This window comes from Ostrea edulis, chromosome 3 (genome assembly GCF_947568905.1).
Source record: "Ostrea edulis chromosome 3, xbOstEdul1.1, whole genome shotgun sequence".
Lineage (NCBI taxonomy): Eukaryota > Metazoa > Mollusca > Bivalvia > Ostreida > Ostreidae > Ostrea > Ostrea edulis.
The window spans coordinates 4,019,024-4,040,825 of NC_079166.1; the positions used below are offsets into that span (position 1 = coordinate 4,019,024).

The window sequence follows — 21,802 nt, forward strand, 5'->3', positions numbered from 1 at the left end:
AAATGCGAGAAATAATGAGCGAAATAAAATTATAACCATGGGGGAGAACAACACCTATCTCACACATTTTCATCAGAATTAAATTGAAAATTTTAGCAGCATTTAGAAATGAAGAATAAGATTTACCAATAAGATAACTAGAAGAAGAAACAGGATAATAAAAAGCGAAGATAACGAACAATGATCAATCTCATAAATTCCATAAAGGATACAAAATTAAGAGAAGGGCAAACACGAACCCCATGACCCATCAGAGGTGGGATCAGGTGCCTAGAAGGAATACTCAACCGTCGACTGGCCACACCCACATTGAGCCCTTCATATTAACTAACTGTCAGTTTTAAGTATGCATGACCTTTTGGTCACAATAAGTATTGGCATGGTTAATCTGCAGTTAGTTTGAATGATGATACGTGATTGATAAATACTGATATACAGGTACTTGAGAGAGAGAGAGAGAGAGAGAGAGAGAGAGAGAGAGAGAGAGAGAGAGAGAGAGAGAGATACTGAGATACATGGGGAGTTTTGTTTCACCTTTCAACGGGGGAGAGGAACCTGATCCCACCTCTGGAGTGTCTAGGGGTTCGTGTTTGCCGAACTATCTAATTTGTATTGCTTATAGGAGTTATGAGATTGATCATTGTTCGTTATCTTCACCTTACCGTCCATTAACAACTCCGCTGTTGTATATGACCTCTTTAGACATAGCTGACCATAGGAAACAATTAGGATTAATAAGTTACAGTACATGCTGACAGAGATAATTAAAATCACACTGTGTAATATATTTACTTTTTAGTACTCACCTGTACATACATTGATTTCAAGCCCTGATTGTTAAACTACATGTAGTTTCTTATTACATTGACATTACATTTACTTATTGTCAATCATTTAGAAAAGTATAGCTTATGTGAAAATATGTTGATGCATTCCACATTGTTTTGGAATAAACATCAAGTGTTACTCCTGTGTTCCCTCTTTTCAAAGTAAATACACTTGTTAGTTACATGTTTCCTGATTGGATGAATCAGGATAAATTTTTTGGTTTTCACTGGCTAAAGTAAGCAAATAGAATTCAGAGTATATATATAAGGCTATGTTTGGTCAGTCTCTCACACACTAGTGTACCAGGGTCCCTACTGGGTATAGTCTACACTATAGATCCACACCCTCATCGTCTCACACACACGCTTAAACACTAACCCCATGGTTATTATTCTCAGCGATTAAATCTCAAGGTTTTAAAGTTTTCATTATTTACTACTATCAGATAATCCTGACTTTTGATAACCTACAAGTTAATCTCAAGGTTATCATTGAAGTGTTGATAGCTAGTAGTACACTCTGTAATGCAGTTTTTTTTTTAACTCTATTAGCCTCTTCTTACCAAATCCTAACTCAAGGTGATGTCGATACTAGGGGATTTTATATTTAGTATTGAATATTTGTAGAGTGAACAAAAAATGATTTTGACAAACAAAGTTAATCAAAACTTTGAAGATATTCTTCAAAAGGTGAACTGAATTAGTTTCACTGAATATGGAAATGGATTCTTTGACTGACTTTGGCCTCCGTGGTCGAGTGGTTAGAGCATCGGGCTCAACATCACACGGCCTATCACCTCTGTTGGCGCGCGTTTGAATCCCGCTCGCGCCGGTAATTAAGTGAGAAAGTTTCCCAATATACTTTCGGAAGGTCGGTTGTCTCTTCCCAGGTACATTGTATCTGGGTTCTCTCTTCCACCAATAAAAACTGGGCGTCACCAGATAACTGAAAAAATGTTAAGTGTAGCGGAATACATCAATCAATCAATCAATCAAATTTACAGATTGGTTTCCAAAGCGAATAAAGATAGGTACATACAATTTTGTATATCTATATGAATTTTGTTGCACGATATGCCGTGAAAACAATGAGCAATATCCGACAGATATATACTGATAATAGAAAATTTGATGATTTCTGAAATTTTTACTTGATTAAGCATATAAATGACACATAGTCAAAATATTGCAAAGGTGTAAGTGTTTGTGTCGGAAGAAGGTTGCATATATCGATCTATCTTCACGCGGGGACGGCTGTGGTTTCCTCACAGAAAAATTCCACATACAGATACTTGTAAGTTCCAACGCACGGATCTCCAAACACACTGTTCTTCGCTTCTAAGAAACATTCAGTGTGGCTGTCGCATCTTGACATGACCTTCACCTGCGAATTCGACGAGTGGCAGTTGAAATCCCTCATCCATCGAGAACGAGCTGGGCAAATATATCTCTCGGTTCTTCCATAGTTTGCACTTAGAATTCGAATTGTGTGGGAAGGCGGGCAACGTAGGTAGGCATTGTGATTTTCACAAATAATCACAATGGATCCGCCTAAATAGCAATACAAATAATCACATTGGATCCACCTAAATAACAATACAAATAATCACAATGGATCCGCCTAAATAGCAATATAAATAATCACATTGGATCCGCCTAAATAGCAATACAAATAATCACAATGGATCCGCCTAAATAGCAATGTAAACACTATTGACCATTGCAAGAGAGAATTGGAAACAAGGAAACTGGTAAATCAACACAATAATTAATTTGATATGATGCATATCAATTAAGATTCGAAAGCGAGTTCTAGAAAACCAATTCAAATACATGTAAGTCAAACATTCCTGATTTCGATTACATATCCGTGAGTCATACTGCATTCGAGAGGTAAACTCAAATACTCTTTTAAAGGTACCAATATATCGCCGAATCTGCAAATCTTATATATTCTTATATATGTATTCATCATCATTCATCATTTGGCAAAACGGATTGTTCTGATTTTCCTAGATACATGTACATGTACATGTACAGTACTCGTATATAAGTGTTGATCATGTGTAATATCTTAAATGTCCCTACGTAGTGTTTCGTTCAATTTAATTTTCATCTCTGAGGCGCCTCTTGTTATCTTTTAACGAGAATTAATAAACAGTGTGCTTCAGCGTAATAAAGAATCTGCTATGTATAAAATCTAAAAATAGATGTCAGTGTTGCCTCTGCAGAATGAACTGTGGGATATACGCAGCGAAGCTTCTCGTTGAACATGAGATAACACGTTTAATAAATATTCCTACATATTCTTTATAGACATCTAAATGTTTAATGTGACTCATTCTAAACTTAGTATTACAGAGAATAATTCAAAATGTAAAATTATGCAGAAATGTAAAAAAGGAAATATTCCATGGATTGCGATATTGATAGCATTTTCTGTTAGTATTGAATAGAACAAGATGGTAAAAGGCTTCATTCGAGACCATGACAGAGATAGTTTCTTACCTGCACCTAAACTGATGATCGAAAGGAGTAATATTATCCCCATCCAATAAGTTTCTACTCTCATCTTCCCAAATGCGTGGTCAATGCAGTGTTGGCGTTCTACGCATAACTTTCAGTTATATCATAGTTGTAAACATGTCACGTGATATGCCGAAACTCTCTCTCTCTCTCTCTCTCTCTCTCTTTAATTGAAGGACAGGGGGATACTGGAGGAGACCTGCCCTGTGACTGTGAGTTAGATCTGCAATTTAATTGTACAGTCGAGTGAATGGTATTTTTTGGATGTTTCAAGTAGATTAGACAGAAACTGGTTGTACTTACTTACACAATCCCAGAACAAGTATTCGTTCCTTAATTCTAGCCTTTCAGCTTTGACCCACGACAACGAACTTTGGCGTGGTTTTGTTGCAGCCCTATGCTCCACCGGGAGTAAACAGGAATAAGGCAGTCTTTGATCTACAATTTTAAAAACTAAACGTGTGTAATGCTGTCTGACTATCTACCAATACAATGCTGGGTGTAATGCTGTCTGACTATCTACCAATACAATGCTGGATGTAATGCTCTCTCAATATCTCCCAATGCAATGCTGGGTGTAATGCTGTCTGACATGTATGACTATCTACCAATATAATGCTGTGTGTAATGTTGTCAGATTATCTACCAATACAACGATGGGTGTAATATTATCTGACATGTCTGACTATCTACCAATACAATGCTGGGTGTAATGCTGTCTGATTATCTACCAATATAATGTTGTGTGTAATGTTGTCAGATTATCTACTAATACAATGCTGGGTGTAATGCTGTCTGACTGTCTACCAATACAATGAAGTGTGTAATGCTGTCAGACTATCTACCAATACAATGCTGGGTGTAATGCTGTCTGACTATCTACCAATACAATGCTGGGTGTAATGATGTCTGACTATCTACCAATACAATGACGTGATTGATATCAATAACACCGTGAAGCTGACCAAGAGATGTGTCACGGTGTGTACGACCGGTTTACCGTGTATGCTTATTCCTTCTAGACACCCCATTCGACCTTGTATGTCAAGGAGTCCCTGTTTTTCAAACTTTTGGTTTTGTATTCTTTATTTTATTAGCTTACCTGAACTTTTCTGATTATTTGTTCGTTGTCTGTCGGCGTCGTCATTGTAAACTTGTCACAATTTCATCTTTGTCACCAGAACCATTAGGCCAAATTCAACCAAACCTGGCGCAAAGCATCCTTCGGTGAAGGGCTTTCAAGTTTATTCAAATGAAGAACCATATACACTACAAGGGGGAGATAAGCCCAAAAATGCATAAAAAGGGTGGGATCATTTAAATATCTTCCTCACAGGGAACCACTGGGTCAAAGGAAGCGAACTTTATAATGAAATCTTCTTGATAGTGCAGATTGAAATTTGTCAAAATCATAGTCCCTGGGGTTAGGTTGGGGTCACAATAAGGGATCCAAGTTTAACATGAGAGTAAATCGGGAAACTTTTAAAATCATCTTCGCAATAGCCACAGCGCCAGAAGAGCCGAGATTTACATGAAAGCGTCTTGACAGGGGAACAAAGCTTGCCATACAAATATATAGGGAGAAAATCAATACAAAATCTTCCCAAAAACTACTACACTGGGAAAGTACTTTACATGAAAGCTTCCTGACATAGTATTAATTTAAATTGGTTAAAATCATGGCCCCCATGGGTAGGGTGGGGGCTCAATAAATGAACAAAGTTTTCATCCAAATATATAGGGGAAAATCATTAAAAATCTTAATCATTAAAAATCTGCATCTGAAGAATCACTGAGGCAGTGAAGTTTACATTTACGTGAAAGCTTCCTGACATAGTGCATATTTATATTTGTTCAAACAGGGGTAGGATGGAGCCACAATAGGGGATCAAAATATTACATACTAATACAGCATATAGATAAAATCCTTAAAAAATTTCGTCTCCAGAACCATTTGAATAAAGAAGTTTACATTAACATGAAAGCTTCCTGACAAAGTGCAGATTCATGTTTGTAAAAATCGTGTTCCCTGGGGTAGGTTGGGGCCACAATAGGGACTAAAGTTTTACATACAAATATATATGAAAAATCTTTAGCTATGGTCTACTTAAGGTGACTCGTGTAGCTCTTGTAGGAATAATTAAAAAAAATGTCTTGTCATATTGTATATCATTTATGAATAATTTATGATTAAATGCATTACAACAACGATATTAAAATGATTTGTTGAGAAAAAAAATGAATAGTGTCCTTGAAGCTATGTACTGCTCGGAAAGGCCATTGCTTGATGCCAAAAAGGGAACCAACGCGAAAGACCAAATATATGAATAAATATGGGCTTTTAAACAAGTACCGTTTATTTTATTTATTTGTTATTTATATGAAATGTTGGATATATGTGTTACTGTAAGACAGGTATTTTCAGTGGATCTATATTTTTGCCATTTGATTTGATCCGTAAATGGTATCAAATTATATTTTGCGTTTCCAGTTTCTGCGGCCCCATTATACCTATATAAAACTAAATATGTTGCAATTGTAAATTTTGAGGATTTTTCTTCCCACAAAAATTGGACAACTGCAGAAAATATACCCGTTATACAGTATATATGTGGTTTATGTGGTATTCATGTGTTATAAATGTGTGCTTAATAGATGTTCATGTGGAATACATGTTGCATCAATGTGTCATTTATTGCATGTTGGGTTAAACTATTATCTATATGGACTGTATAGGGTGTATATATCTATTATCAATTGTGGAATACATGATGGATGTACTTAAAATTAAGCAGAGAATCACTATTGTTTTATGGTTTTATTTCATGAATTATATCCTTCAAGAGTTGTGTCATTGGAATCTGAAAATGTATATTCCGATGTATATTGAATTGCTGTGATGAAATTTTGAAATTCATTTCAAAATTAAGGATTATCTCCCACATGCATAGCTCTTATCCTTAGACGAATTTGACTCCACTTTTGGGGCAGTCTGATTTTCCTTAGAATATCTCTTACAAGTTTATTGTTATTTCGGATTTTAAAAAGTTTGGTTGACCATAACTGAAGAGATATTTTTTGTCGAAATGCGTATCTGGTGCATCAAAATTGGTAACGTATAAGTTTTACATCTATGACCCCTGGGTAGAGGCCTCTGCTGGGGGTAGAGGCCTCTGCTGGTGGACTGCTAGTCCCCGAGGGTATCTACAGCCCAGTAACAAAGTACATGTACTTCGTTACTAGCTTGATAAAAAGTTTTACATCAATAAGCTGTATTGAAATATACAATGTATAGAGAAGATACGATCAAGACATATTAAAAACGAATGCAAGTATCGTGCAATATAACCCAGAAGTTGAACTCCATGATGAATAACTTTTACTAATGTACACAATTTTTTGGGTAAAATCCTTTTTTGATGCAATTTAAATTAATGAAAATGTTGGTGTTTTAATAATGATGAGACTTCTTTTTTCCCCTAAGTCCAAGAGGTTGGAAATGTATGACGGTCAACAGGGGATGCTTACTCCTCCTAGGCACCTGATCCCACCTCTGGTGTGTCCAGGGGTTCGTGTTTGCCCAACTATCTATTTTGTATTGCTTGTAGGAGTTATGAAATTGATCACTGTTCGTTATCTTCCCCTTACAAATGTAAGTTGATATCATATAAGATAGAAGTTATATAGGCATAATGCATCCTAAAATACTTAATCATGACATTAATATCATTATAACAAGAGAAACAAAGTTAAATATTGTATTGTCACAATTAGATACAAGGACAGCATCATTATTGCACTAGTTGTTGTTTGTGATTTCAAAATATGACAATTTTCTACGGCATTATGTAATTTATCAAATGTAGCCTAATCCAATTTGCAACTCGTAACCAGACGACAGAGACCAATCAGTCTGAGGACTAAATATCTTGTATTAAAGCAATGTCATAGAACCCCTGAAATAGAATTAATTTTTAGAAATACATGTCAATTATGACAATGAATATCACAATTACCTAAGATTTGTCATGTTCAAATAACGCAGGAATATATATTTATAAATAATATAACGTGTCCTTGAGAAATGGGGAACTCCGAGGAAACACAAGATCTTCTTCCCATTAATATTTTTACCACCACCTTGTGTATTTTCCCAAATTATAACTATTTACATGCCCAAGGGAAAGTTATTTGTATTATAGGCTGACAATTATGTGCAGCAATTTCAGTCATTCGGATTGCCGATATTTTGCCGAATGCCGGTGTTATCTAAAAACACTGTAGCAAGGGCAAAAATCAAAACTGACAAGCATTCCTAAACAAATGTTGAAGACAGATAACTTAGAAGTACGTTAAAATATCTAGAAATATTGCACACATATATTGTTCAGTATACGCAGCATTCTTATGTTCATAAAAATAAGTGCCGAGTTCACCATGGGCCGAGTTTTCCATGGGCTGAGTTTTCCAGGGGTCGCATTTTCCAGGGACCGAGTTGACCACAACTCTTCATATATTGGTTGTTTAGCTTTGGATAATATGCTTCTTTTTTTCACATCGGTATCACTACGTTATATAATACTGTTTGTTAGTAGCAATAATAATGATGTCAAGGATAATTGGATATATTCAAGAAATAATTGGTTCACCCTTTATAAATCATATATTATATTATTAAATCGGTCGACTAAAATATGTACCATAATATACAAAAACACCTACGTTTGTTTATTGAAAAAAATCCTCCAAAGTATTGAAACTTGTAAATTCAAAGTTTATTCAATCGTTGATTTTAATTCATAGATTGATTGTATATTGCTTAACGTCTCGCGGGAACATTTTTCACTCACATGGAGACGTGATAATTCATAGAAACATGTCATCAACTGAATCCTAGATTTGAAAACAAAATCTTCAAAATTAGACGGATTATACTCAAATTTAATAGGATAATATAATGTTCATTATAACTGTTATTTAAAAATAAAACCAAACCATTATATAGAAAAGGAATCACTATATATGTCTGTTCCCGGTATTGCAGAGTATGTGGCGTGTAAATGTTGAGGTAGCAAGATTAGCAAAGTGAATGGAAGGTAGTATTTCAAAAACAAATATCAATAAAAAGTTGGGTTTTTTTTAAATCCAAGCATACGGTGTAGTGCCGGTGTTGAAAACATCGTGTTTGCAGAACATTGTTTATATATGTAACGACATCAACCTATGTTCACATCGTGTGGGACTTGACAGAATTGAAGTTCTTCTGTCTCAACTCTTCCACAATAGTTTCACCGGAAACGTCATAGTTTATCTGAAACATTATTCAACAAATCCATTACTTAGTGTGTATACGTATGAGGAAAATGCGAGAAATAAAGAGCGAAATGGGGGAGAACAACACCTATCTCACACATTTTCTTTATCAGAATTAAATTGAAAATTTTAGCAGCATTTAGAAATGAAGAATAAGATTTACCAATAAGACAACTAGAAGAAGAAACAGGATAATAAAAAGCGAAGATAACGAACAATGATCAATCTCATAAATTCCATAAAGGACACAAAATTAAGAGAAGGGCAAACACGAACCCCTGGACCCATCAGAGGTGGGATCAGGTGCCTAGAAGGAATACTCAACCGTCGACTGGCCACACCCACATTGAGCTCTTCATATTAACTAACTGTCAGATTTAAGTATGCATGACCTTTTGGTCACAATAAGTATTGGCATGGTTAATCTTCAGTTAGTTTGAATGATGATACGTGATTGATAAATACTGATATACAGGTACTTGAGAGAGAGAGAGAGAGAGAGAGAGAGAGAGAGAGAGAGAGAGAGAGAGAGAGAGAGAGAGAGAGAGATACTGAGATACATGGGGAGTTTTGTTTCACCTTTCAACGGGGGAGAGGAACCTGATCCCACCTCTGGAGTGTCTAGGGGTTCGTGTTTGCCGAACTATCTAATTTGTATTGCTTATAGGAGTTATGAGATTGATCAGTGTTCGTTATCTTCACCTTACCGTCCATTAACATCACCGCTGTTGTATATGACCTCTTTAGACCTAGCTGACCATAGGAAACAATTAGGATTAATAAGTTACAGTACATGCTGACAGAGGTAATTAAAATAACACTGTGTAATATATTTACTTTTTAGTACTCACCTGTACATACATTGATTTCAAGCCCTTATTGTTAAACTACATGTAGTTTCTTATTACATTGACGTTACATTTACGTATTGTCAATCATTTAGTTTTGAAAAGTATAGCTTATGTGAAAATATGTTGATGCATTCCACATTGTTTTTGGAATAAACATCAAGTGTTACTCCTGTGTTCCCTCTTTCAAAGTAAATACACTTGTAAGTTACATGTTTCCCGATTGGATGAATCAGGATAAATTCTTTGGTTTTCACTGGCTAAAGTAAGCAAATAGAATTCAGGGTATATATATATATATATAAGGCTATGTTTGGTCAGTCTCTTACACACTAGTGTACCAGGGTCCCTACTGGGTATAGTCTACACTATAGATCCACACCATCATCGTCTCACACACACGCTTAAACACTAACCCCATGGTTATTATTCTCAGCAATTAAATCTCAAGGTTTTAAAGTTCTCATTATTTACTACTATCAGATAATCCTGACTTTTGATAACCTACAAGTTAACCTCAAGGTTATCATTGAAGTGTTGATAGCTAGTAGTACACTCTGTAATGCAGTTTTTCACTCTATTAGCCTCTTCTTACCAAATCCTAACTCAAGGTGATGTCGATACTAGGAGCTTTTATATTTCGCATTGAATATTTGTAGAGTGAACAAAAAATATATGTGTTTCGAAAAAATATGATTTTGACAAACAAAGTTAATCAAAACTTTGAAGATATTCTTCAAAAGGTGAACTGAATTAGTTTCACTGAATATGGAAATGGATTTTTTGCCTGACTTTGGCCTCCGTGGTCGAGTGGTTAGAGCATCGGGCTCAAAATCACACGGCCTCTCACCTCTGTTGGCGCGCGTTTGAATCCCGCTCGCGCCGGTAATTAAGTGAGAAAGTTTACCAATATACTTTCGGAAGGTCGGTTGTCTCTTCCCAGGTACATTGTATTTGGGTTCTCTCTTCCACCAATAAAAATTGGGCGTCACCAGATAGCTGAATAAATGTTGAGTGTAGCGGAAAACATCAATCAATCAATCAATTCCAAAGCGAATAAAGATAGGTACATACAATTTTGTATATCTATATGAATTTTGTTGCACGATATGCCGTGAAAACAATGAGCAATATCCGACAGATATATACTGATTATAGAAAATTTGATGATTTCTGAAATTTTTATTTAATTAAGCATATAAACTACACATGGTCAAAATATTGCAAAGGTGTAAGTGTTTGTGTCGGAAGAAGGTTGCAGATATCGATCTATCTTCACGCGGGGACGGCTGTGGTTTCCTCACAGAAAAATTCCACATACAGATACTTGTAAGTTCCAACGCACGGATCTCCAAACACACTGTTCTTCGCTTCTAAGAAACATTCAGTGTGGCTGTCGCATCTTGACATGACCTTCACCTGCGAATTCGACGAGTGGCAGTTGAAATCCCTCATCCATCGAGAGCGAGCCGGGCAAATATTTCTCTCGGTTCTTCCATAGTTTGCACTTAGAATACGAATTGTGTGGGAAGGCGGGCAACGTAGGTAGGCATTGTGATTTTCACAAATAATCACAATGGATCCGCCTAAATAGCAATACAAATAATCACATTGGATCCGCCTAAATAACAATACAAATAATCACAATGGATCCGCCTAAATAGCAATACAAATAATCACAATGGATCCGCCTAAATAGCAATGTAAACATTATTGACCATTGCAAGAGAGATTGGAAACAGGGAAAAGGGTATTTCAACACCATCATTAATTTGATATGATTCATATCAAGATTCGAAAGCATATTCTATAAAAACCAATTCAAATACATGTAAGTCAAAACATTCCTGATTTCGATTACATATCCGTGAGTCATACTGCATTGTAAGGGGCGAGAGGTCAAATAAAATACTCTTTTGAAGGTGCCCAAATATCGCCGAATCTGCACATCTTCAATATATTCTTATATATGTATTCATCATCATTTGGCAAAACGGATTGTTCTGATTTTCCTAGATACATGTACAGTACTCGTATATAAATGTTGCTCATGTGTAATATCTTAAATGTCCCTACGTAGTGTTTCGTTCAATTGAATTTTCCTGTCTGAGGCGCCTCTTGTTATCTTTTAACGATAATTAATAAACAGTGTACTTCAGCGTAATAAAGAATCTGCTATGTATAAAATCTAAAAATAGATGTCAGTGTTGACCCTGCAGAATGAAATGTGGGATATACGTAGCGAAGCTTCTGGTTGAACATGAGATAACACGTTTCAATAAATATTCCTACATATTCTTTATAGACATCTAAATGTTTAATGTGACTCATTCTAAACTTAGTATTACAGAGAATAATTCAAAATGTAAAATTATGCTGAAATGTAAAAAAAAGAAATATTCCATGGATTGCGATATTGATAGCATTTTCCGTTAGTATTGAATAGAACAAGATGGTAAAAGGCTTCATTCGAGACCATGACAGAGATAGTTTCTTACCTGCACCTAAACTGATGATCGAAAGGAGTAATATTATCCCTATCCAATAAGTTTCTACTCTCATCTTCCCAAATGCGTGGTCAATGCAGTGCAGTAGGAGTTGGCATTCTACGCATAACTTTCAGTTTATCATAGTTGTAAACATGTCACGTGATATGGCGAAACTCTCTCTCTCTCTTTAATTGAATGACAGGGGGATACTGGAGGAGACCTGCCCAGTGACTGTGAGTTAAATCTGCAATTTAATTGTACAGTCGAGTGAATGGTATTTTTTGGATGTTTCATGTAGATTAGACAGAAACTGGTCATACTTACTTACACAATCCCAGAACAAGATTTCGTTCCTTAATTCTAGCCTTTCAGCTTTGACCCACGACAACGGACTTTGGCGTGGTTTTGTTGCAGCCCTATGCTCCATCGGGAGTTAACAGGAATAAGGCAGTCTTTGATCTACAATTTTAAAAACTAAACGTATCCAATGGTCAGTGCCAATTTGCATACTGAATATATAGTAGTTTGCTCTTCTCTGAATTTTGTATTTTTATTGGATTTCGGAGATTGTTCACTGAGTGTTACTTTCAACGTTTTCTTCATCTATTCTTTCATTTTACACTATCGTACACAAGGACAATAGTTAACGTTTTAATTTTTTAAGTCCATGTATACTCAACGAAATCAGAAAATGTTTGCCATCTCTTGAAAATGTGCACGGGTTCATTTTTGCCATTGAAAATAAAAATAAAAATGTGCAAAGACATCTAATTTTTATTATCATTAGAACTGGATTGCAATGAACTAGTAAGTAGTTCATTTAAGAAAAAATAACTCGAAATAAAAAGACACAGAATCTTCCAAATCTGCTGTATGATTGGATATATGGGTATTAACGGCAAACTATAAAAATAATTTTGATGACAAACAGGGTGGTTACAGCTTAACATCACTTTTCCATATATATGTACCAATGTACCAATGTAACCCACATGGTGTTTATATTTCGCAACTGATATACCAGAGCATGTTCTTCATATTATCAGTTTTTCAACAAGGCAAGTAACTGACAAATAAATTCACGATAAATCACAGAGTTCTCCACTTTTACTTCATATTTACATATTTTATTGAAAGTAGAGATTAATGGTAAACTGACAACTCAACTCCATGACAAACGGGATGACTTCAGCATCTCCATTGTCAACTTTTCATATTTAAGTAGCAATATTCCATTATCACCTGAATATGGTGTTTATAACTTTCAACTGATTCGATAAGCAAGAGCTTGTTCTGCATATTGTCAGTTTTTTAATCGAGGCAAGCTACTGACAAACAAGTTGATTGCACAAGGGTTTCAACAGTCTCGATTGAAGTCAGCATTTCGTTAATCGTATGGTCGTTATAACGATCTAGTTCGTCAATAAAATCTATCATTGGGTCAAATGCTGTTTGACGTGTTTTATACCGATTGTTAGACCGTTCTTGACACACTGATTTTGACTACGGATAATTCCGTTTACCTGATCAGGATATAGGGCTCATGGTGGATGTGCCCGGTCGACAGGGAATGCGTACCCAACTTAGGCAGCTGATCCCACCTCTGGTGTGTCCAGGGTTTCGTGTTTGCCCAACTATTTTGTATTGCTTTTAAATCATAATGCATGGATTTCTAATGATTCGTGTTTTCACAACTCTCTATTTTGTATTCCTTATAAGAGTTATGAAATTGATCACTGTTCGTTATCTCCACCTTTCATATTGCTGCCGAATTTTACAATTTAGCTTAGACATGTATCGGAGGAAAATTACTTAAGATTTCGTAAGTTTTGGATCTTGTGATACATTTACCTTGGAGAACTAATAAGGCCTGTGTACTTCTTGTTGTTCTCAATATTTACCAGTGTTAAGTGAACTACCACAATTACTGAGCATGATGCTCAATGTTTCCCAGACATAAAGGACAACATTCCTCTTTATCAAGTACAGCGTCCTCATTACCACTTCCTGTTTATGATAAAGTTCTTGTTGTAGATTCCATATTCTGATTTACTGATAATACATGTAATGCATTCATGATTAATCCATGTCACTTTTCAAAATCCTTTGTACAAATGTTATTGCTCCAGGGCGTAGTATGTATGGAACATGAACTATATCTTTCTGGTGAACAAAAGTGAACTTCATAGACAAAACATGATACATTGATATATTATACATATATAGACACTATAATTAGGGTACGTATGTGTACTTTGACAGCTCAATATTGCTGTATATCCTTTGATATACTGTACATTTTATGATAAAATTTAAAAACAACATTTATCTGTATATCTATTATTCACTTTTATAGAATATATTATGACGTGTGGTGTTGTTTGGGGGACTTAGGATACTTGTATTCATTATTTTTAGGCTTTCAAACATCCAGATTCAGAGTACAATGAGTACGAACAGTTAAAAAGAGATTAATAGAAATATAAGACTAATGAACAACCCAACATAATGCAGATAACATAAAACATATTGACGAGAAAACCAATTTATACACAGGGTTACCAACGTTTAACTTTGGTTGTTCAAGATTATTTTATTCATGCTGTGGTATTTTAGCGTGGTACATGCATTTTTCACATGCTCGTTTACTTCTTTATCCAGTAGATTATATCAAGATCTAACTTTACAGTGCTTTGTTATATGTTTTGCCATAAAAGGGCAATTCCTATATTAGAAACAACAAAATTCATGTAAACACGAGTCACAAAGACAGTTATGATAACTAATTTGAAAATATTGTTTACTGTCACGTTCCTCGAGAATTCTTCACTCGTATGAGAATTTGAATTATCTCCCTTTAATCATGGAAACAGTACAAGTCAAATGATCTGTTGCTATTCTACGGGATATTTCAATAATTTGAAAGGTGAAAATAATGAATAATTATCAACCTCACCACTCCTACAAGCAATACAAAATAGAGAGCTGGACAAACATGGAACCCTTGATATACCAGATGTGGGATTAGGTGCCTAGGAGGACTAAGCATACCTTATCGAGCGGTCAAACCCACCGTGAGTCCTATATCGTGATCAGGTAAACAGATTGATTCGTAGTCAAAATCAAGATGTTGGTGATGATGCGAAGTTTGAAAAAAAAAAGTCCATTGTACAGTTGTTAGATGCTAAAGGCAAAAGATATCTTTTACTGGACTAGCCCTATCTATTTTCATTTACTGGTATTGCAGGACCAAGAAGTTCTCTAGATGGTAGGGGATCTTAAGCTCCTCATGTAACAAACAATCCAAGTACCGAAATAGTTTGAATAGACTTCCACAGAGACTCCAACCCTATTAACAATGCCGTGCACAGAGACTCCAACCCTATTAACAATGCCGTGCACAGAGACTCCAACCCTATTAACAATGCCGTGCACAGAGACTCCAACCCTATTAACAATGCCGTGCACAGAGACTCCAACCCTATTAACAATGCCGTGCACAGAGACTCCAACCCTATTAACAATGCCGTGCACAGAGACTCCAACCCTATTAACAATGCCGTGCACAGAGACTCCAACCCTATTAACAATGCCGTGCACAGAGACTCCAACCCTATTAACAATGCCGTGCACAGAGACTCCAACCCTATTAACAATGCCGTGCACAGAGACTCCAACCCTATTAACAATGCCGTGCACAGAGACTCCAACCCTATTAACAATGCCGTGCACAGAGACCCCAACCCTATTAACAATGCCGTGCACAGAGACCCCAACTCTATTAACAATGCCGTGCACAGAGACCCCAACCCTATTAACAATGCCGTGCACAGAGACCCCAACCCTATTAACAATGCCGTGCACAGAGACCCCAACCCTATTAACAATGCCGTGCACAGAGACCCCAACCCTATTAACAATGCCGTGCACAGAGACTCCAACCCTATTAACAATGCCGTGCACAGATACCCCAACCCTATTAACAATGCCGTGCACAGAGACCCCAACCCTATTAACAATGCCGTGCACAGAGACCCCAACCCTATTAACAATGCCGTGCACAGAGACCCCAACCCTATTAACAATGCCGTGCACAGAGACCCCAACCCTATTAACAATGCCGTGCACAGAGACCCCAACCCTATTAACAATGCCGTGCACAGAGACCCCAACCCTATTAACAATGCCGTGCACAGAGACCCCAACCCTATTAACAATGCCGTGCACAGAGACCCCAACCCTATTAACAATGCCGTGCACAGAGACTCCAACCCTATTAACAATGCCGTGCACAGAGACTCCAACCCTATTAACAATGCCGTGCACAGAGACTCCAACCCTATTAACAATGCCGTGCAAAGAGACTCCAACCCTATTAACAATGCCGTGCACAGAGACTCCAGCCCTATTAACAATGCCGTGCACAGAGACTCCAACCCTATTAACAATGCCGTGCACAGAGACCCCAACCCTATTAACAATGCCGTGCACAGAGACCCCAACCCTATTAACAATGCCGTGCACAGAGACCCCAACCCTATTAACAATGCCGTGCACAGAGACCCCAACCCTATTAACAATGCCGTGCACAGAGACTTCAACCCTATTAACAATGCCGTGCACAGAGACCCCAACCCTATTAACAATGCCGTGCACAGAGACCCCAACCCTATTAACAATGCCGTGCACAGAGACCCCAACCCTATTAACAATGCCGTGCACAGAGACCCCAACCCTATTAACAATGCCGTGCACAGAGACTCCAACCCTATTAACAATGTCGTGCGTAAACGAACCAAGATTCTGCCTTGCATTGTCAGAAAACCGGTGATTGTCAGTTTCCTCTCCTGGGTTCTTATTCACAAAATATCTTACCACTAAGATGAAAAAAAGAATTCTGTTTGATAATCAAATACCGATCACAAGGTCATAAGTATGTATTCAACTTTTTCAAACCATGGATGTACTTTAAATATTAATTAAGAAAGTCTACAAGAAACGAAAAATAAGGAAATTACAGTGTTTGTAAATTTTGATCTTAGTCGTAATATATTTTGTGAATAGGTGCCCTGGTACACAGTATGAGAGGTGAAGATAACGAACAGTGATCAATATCTTAACTGTTATACGCAATACAAAATAGAGACTTCGGCAAACACGGACCGACCCCTGGATATCCCACAGAAGTCATAAGGTGCCTAGGAGGAGTAATAATCCACTGTCTATAGGTCATGCCGTCCGGAGTTGTCCGCAGTCAAATCAGTGTGCCACGCACGGCCTATTAACCGGTATGAAACACGCCAGACAGCATTTTACCCAATGATAGGTTGTATTGGCAAACTAGATTGTTATAACGATGATAGAATTAGCAAAAGGAGTTATGAGATTGATGACTGTTCGTTATATGCACCTTTTCATCCATAATGTACTATATATTGTAAATATTCCGGGTAAATCTCCGCCCATCTTTTCAAAACAATGCTATCTCGAGTTTTTTACGAGTTTTATAACATGTACCTGACTCGCTTTCATTATTTGTTCATCTAGTCATGACAATGAACTTGTTCAAAGAAATGTTCAAGAACCACCCGTAGTATGCATATTTGATATAAGCAATCTACATTATTGTGGAGAGCACACTTTAGTCTTCCACTAACATTTCACCATCAGTACATTTGCAATGGCACAAGAAATACAGCTTAACATTTTTTTTAATTAGGTATATGAAGTTGCAGATTCCGCTGATTTTGACAAACAATCACAATTTACCCAGCTTAAAAGAATGTATGTTATACAAGAAACCAGAATATATTTGTATTACCTAAGGACTTATAAATGTTGAAATTCGATATATTCATTTTTGTACTATCACAATAAATATATTGATGTCTGTATACACGATAACCATAGATATTTTACAGGTGTTCTTTAAGGGGTATTGTCTTTACAGGTGTTCTTTAAGGGGTATTGTCTTTACAGGTGTTCTTTAAGGGGTATTGTCTTCGCAAACGTATTCCAGATTCAAGTATTTGTATGTTCCAATACACGGATCACCAAACACTCTATTCGATGCTTCTATAGAACACTGCCGTTTCCCATTGCATCGTATTACTACTTCTTCAAATGCCTTCGGTGCCTTACAGTTCAAATCGTTGAGTAATTGGGGATCAGCTGGACAGACGGTGCTATTTTCAGTTCTTCCATAATTTGCGCTCAAAATTTGGATGGTCTCTGGAGCAGGACATCGTAAGTAGCCAAGCTCATTCTCACAAAGGATGATAATAGAACTACCTAAAAGAAAAAAATATTTTTTGCAATAAACAGCAGTACTTCAAACAAGAACGTCATTACAAATTCAATATTTCTATGATCCAGACACTGATATAAATTGCTTATCTATGTAAGACTCTAAAGTGCAATGGTCACGCCAAAGTGCGATGATCTGTTCCAAAGTGCGATGGTTTGTCGATGTTACGGACGCCAAACTACGATGGTCGCGCGAAAGTGCGATGGTCCTTCTCCTATAGGCACGCTACACCAAAGTAAGGTAAGGTATTGTGAGATCGGCAAAGTACTTCTATTAAATGTGCTGTAATTCATGATTATTAAATTTTATTATTTGTGATATACACGTAATAATTTCGGGGGGGGGGGGGGGTAATGTTATAATGCAAAGCATTCTATGTGATTTCACGTTTGAAAATTTTGTGTACATGAACACGACAATTAATTAGTAATGAGATAAGTTTTCATTATTATAACTATTTTGCATTGATATTTTGGTGAAACAACCTGTACACTGTTTATTCAGTTTTGCAAACCAACGGACTTCTGGCGTATCACTCCATCACAACGGACTTCTGGCGTATCACTCCATCACAACGGACTTCTGGCGTATCACTCCATCACACTTTGGCGCATTGATGTGTACCATCGGATTTCGGTACATTCGTCTCACATCATTGCACTTCAGCGTGTCACACCATCGCACTTTGGTGCATGAGTGTAAACCACGGCACTTTGGTGTGTCACACCATCGGGGTTTAGTGCAGACCATGGGGGTTTGGCGTGACCATCATACTTCAGAGTTCCATGCAAGGTGAAGATAACGAACATTGATCAATCTCATAACTCCTATAAGCAATAAAAATAGATAGTTGGGCAAACACGGACCCCTGGACTCACCACAGGTGGGTTCAGGTGCCTAGGGGGAGTAAACATCCCCTATTGACCGGTCACAAACGCCGTGAGTCCTATATCGCACTTTGGAGTCCTAAATCTATATTTAGCTTTATGTCTAATTTTAATAATTGTAGTTGAAGTGCTACACATGTTTCACTACTACAACAATGAAGGCTCTTTATCGTGTCAAGACTTACGGTTACTCGAACCACCTTTTAAAGTCATATTCGAACGACTCATGGCGTACCACACCGTTTAATGATACTAACAGTGAATTCTGTTCAGTTTACATCTATTAACCTTCATTTTAAGAACATATCCTAGAGACCAGTGCTGTTGCTTCTAATCCCTGGAGGTTTGGAAAGAAAAAGTAACCACATCCGTTAGATATCTTAGGTTTTTCGGCGGTCCTGGGATTAGCAATCACCTGCTAGTTGTGACCCGAGCTCCCTAACCAGTAGGGTAGCCTTATTCACTAGACTACCACTACTGGTAAACTCTAATTTACATATTAGTAGTAAATTTATATAACATTTCTATTTTCAACCGATACTGTTGTGACAGATTCACATCACTATACATTGTCTGTCAGATAGTGACATAATATGACTCAAAATACTCTGATAAGGATTATTGTTTGGCTGATGGAGAAATCAGGATTAAATTCATTTAAATGTGCACATGCCTAAGTATCGGTATGTTGTTTTTGGTTTTTCATTTTGTTCTTATCAGGCATTTATTTAAAATGCAATATGTACCTGTATCTCCTGTCAATAAACCATAAATATACTCTTGTAAGTTTAGATTGTTTGATTTTATATTGATTTCATATTGTTTAACGCCCCTCTCAAGAATTTTCCACTCATATGGAGACGTCACCATTGCCGGTGAAGGGCTGTAAAAGTTTGACCTTGCTCGACGCTTACGACCTTTAAGCAGGGAGGTATATTTAACGTACCATACCTGCTGTGACACGGGGCCTCGGTTTTTGCGGTCTCATCTGAAGAGCTACCCCATTTAGTCATCTCTTACGACAAGCAAGGGGTACTGAGAACCTATTCTAACCCGGATCCTCACGGGACTGTATGTTCAGAAGAAATGCTTAGAATAATCAACCAAAGCCTGTTTGACCTCTTCATCATCATTTTACCAATGCTGAAGGACTTGCAAACTACTATGTATTATGAAAACTTGACGACAATCATTCTATTACTGACCTAACCTTAGAATGAACTGATTCCTATTAAGGAACTTCCAATTGAATTATGTTAGATAACTATAGTAAACACGTGATGGACAAAACAAGCAACATCAAAAGGGCTTAATTTTACATTTTTACGTATCAACCTAAATTACGATAATTTCAAGTACATATAGGAGATACGATATGATCAATTTAAAACTGAAAATACCAGTGGTGAGGGCTATAAAACATTTGCTATGAAACTGTAAAATAGGGTTTCATCGACTTGGTACACGTAAATTACTAGACCTGGGAGAAATTGAATTAATTACCTCTTGGATTTCATAAATATTTCTTTAGCGAAAATGTTTTACCTACCTGACGTAAGATTTGTAATTGACAGGAAAAATAAAATCCCTATCAAATAGGTATCTGGCTTCATTTTGTTGTCGTCTCCTCTCGTGCAACACATTCTTACACGTGACATAACTATATATAGGCATGATGGTGTCACGTGGTGGAAGCTATTGTAAACTCAAAGCTAATTGTTCTTGTCATCGATACAATTCCGATATTGATCTTGCATCATTTTGACCTTTGAACTCCCCATTACATTTTGTTTCCCTTGAAATGTTAATAGGAGTGGTGTTGTAGTATAAATGCGTACTAAGACCTATGCTGAAAGAAAAATCAGGTTTGCTACAGCAAGGTTATGGAACAGCCTTCCTCTGTATATCCGACACTCCAAATAAATCTAGTGATTTAAAAATCATTTGAAAACACACTTTTATAGATAAGCTTAATTGTTGTTTTTAATGTTTATATCTTTACTTTCATTTTGATGAATATGCTAAGAAGCCGTGGCATATATTTTCTCAACATTATCTTAGCTAAATTGGATAGATAAGCACATTTAAATTTGATTTTATTGCATCCATACTTACCTTTCGTTAAATATTTATACTTTTTAATTTTGTTGTTAAAAATTCTTAATATGTAAATTTCTTTTAATGTTTCTCCGTCTTAGTAAAGCGGCTAGAGTAGTATTTTATCATATATATTGTTTATTATATTTTCCTAAGATACGGGAAATGAAATAATTTTGGTTTTATAATTCATTCACTTCACAGGGAAATGTTAAAGTAGGGGATATGCTTCTCAAAAGAATCATTTAAATAGTATTGATTCAACATTGTTTTAACACGACACAGACATTTCATGCAATATAACATTGCTTTATTTTTATAATGTAAGATCTCTGAAATGGTGTGCTACTGGCTATAAGAATTTACAATACCATATTACTGAACAAAATGTATGAAGCAGAGTTTGTTCAAAAGGTAAAAGCAGATGAGTTCTATAATATATACACAAGGCATCCTCATTATCCAAACTTCCATATGACAACTGACAACGCAATGCAGCTTTGTGGTT

The 21,802-nt window shown here is 36.5% G+C and overlaps 2 protein-coding genes across 6 annotated transcripts; one reads left to right on the forward strand and one right to left on the reverse strand.

Annotated features, from left to right (window-relative positions):
* Window positions 1-1,959: 1,959 nt before the first annotated feature.
* LOC125673572 (D-galactoside-specific lectin-like) lies at window positions 1,960-12,519 on the reverse strand. Of its 5 annotated transcripts, XR_008801626.1 has the most exons (4): window positions 12,013-12,194; window positions 3,657-3,791; window positions 3,336-3,576; window positions 2,496-2,518 (listed from the first exon to the last, which is right to left on the reverse strand). XR_008801626.1 is itself a non-coding variant. In XM_056159783.1 (3 exons), the coding sequence occupies exons 1-3, from the start codon at window positions 12,074-12,076 to the stop codon at window positions 2,068-2,070; spliced, it is 510 nt and encodes a 169-aa protein (XP_056015758.1). In that variant the 5' UTR covers window positions 12,077-12,155; the 3' UTR covers window positions 1,960-2,067. The 5 variants fall into 5 exon arrangements, 2 of the variants coding, with proteins under 2 accessions (XP_056015758.1, XP_048766148.2); XM_056159783.1 differs by lacking the exons at window positions 2,496-2,518; window positions 3,336-3,576 and adding an exon at window positions 1,960-2,378 and having other exon boundaries at window positions 12,013-12,155; XM_048910191.2 differs by lacking the exons at window positions 2,496-2,518; window positions 3,657-3,791; window positions 12,013-12,194 and adding an exon at window positions 1,960-2,378 and having other exon boundaries at window positions 3,336-3,522.
* Window positions 12,520-15,268: 2,749 nt separating this feature from the next.
* Window positions 15,269-17,088, forward strand: LOC125676774 (variant-silencing SET domain-containing protein-like). Its single transcript, XM_056158979.1, has 3 exons — window positions 15,269-15,294; window positions 15,408-16,836; window positions 17,068-17,088. The coding sequence occupies exons 1-3, from the start codon at window positions 15,269-15,271 to the stop codon at window positions 17,086-17,088; spliced, it is 1,476 nt and encodes a 491-aa protein (XP_056014954.1).
* Window positions 17,089-21,802: the final 4,714 nt, after the last annotated feature.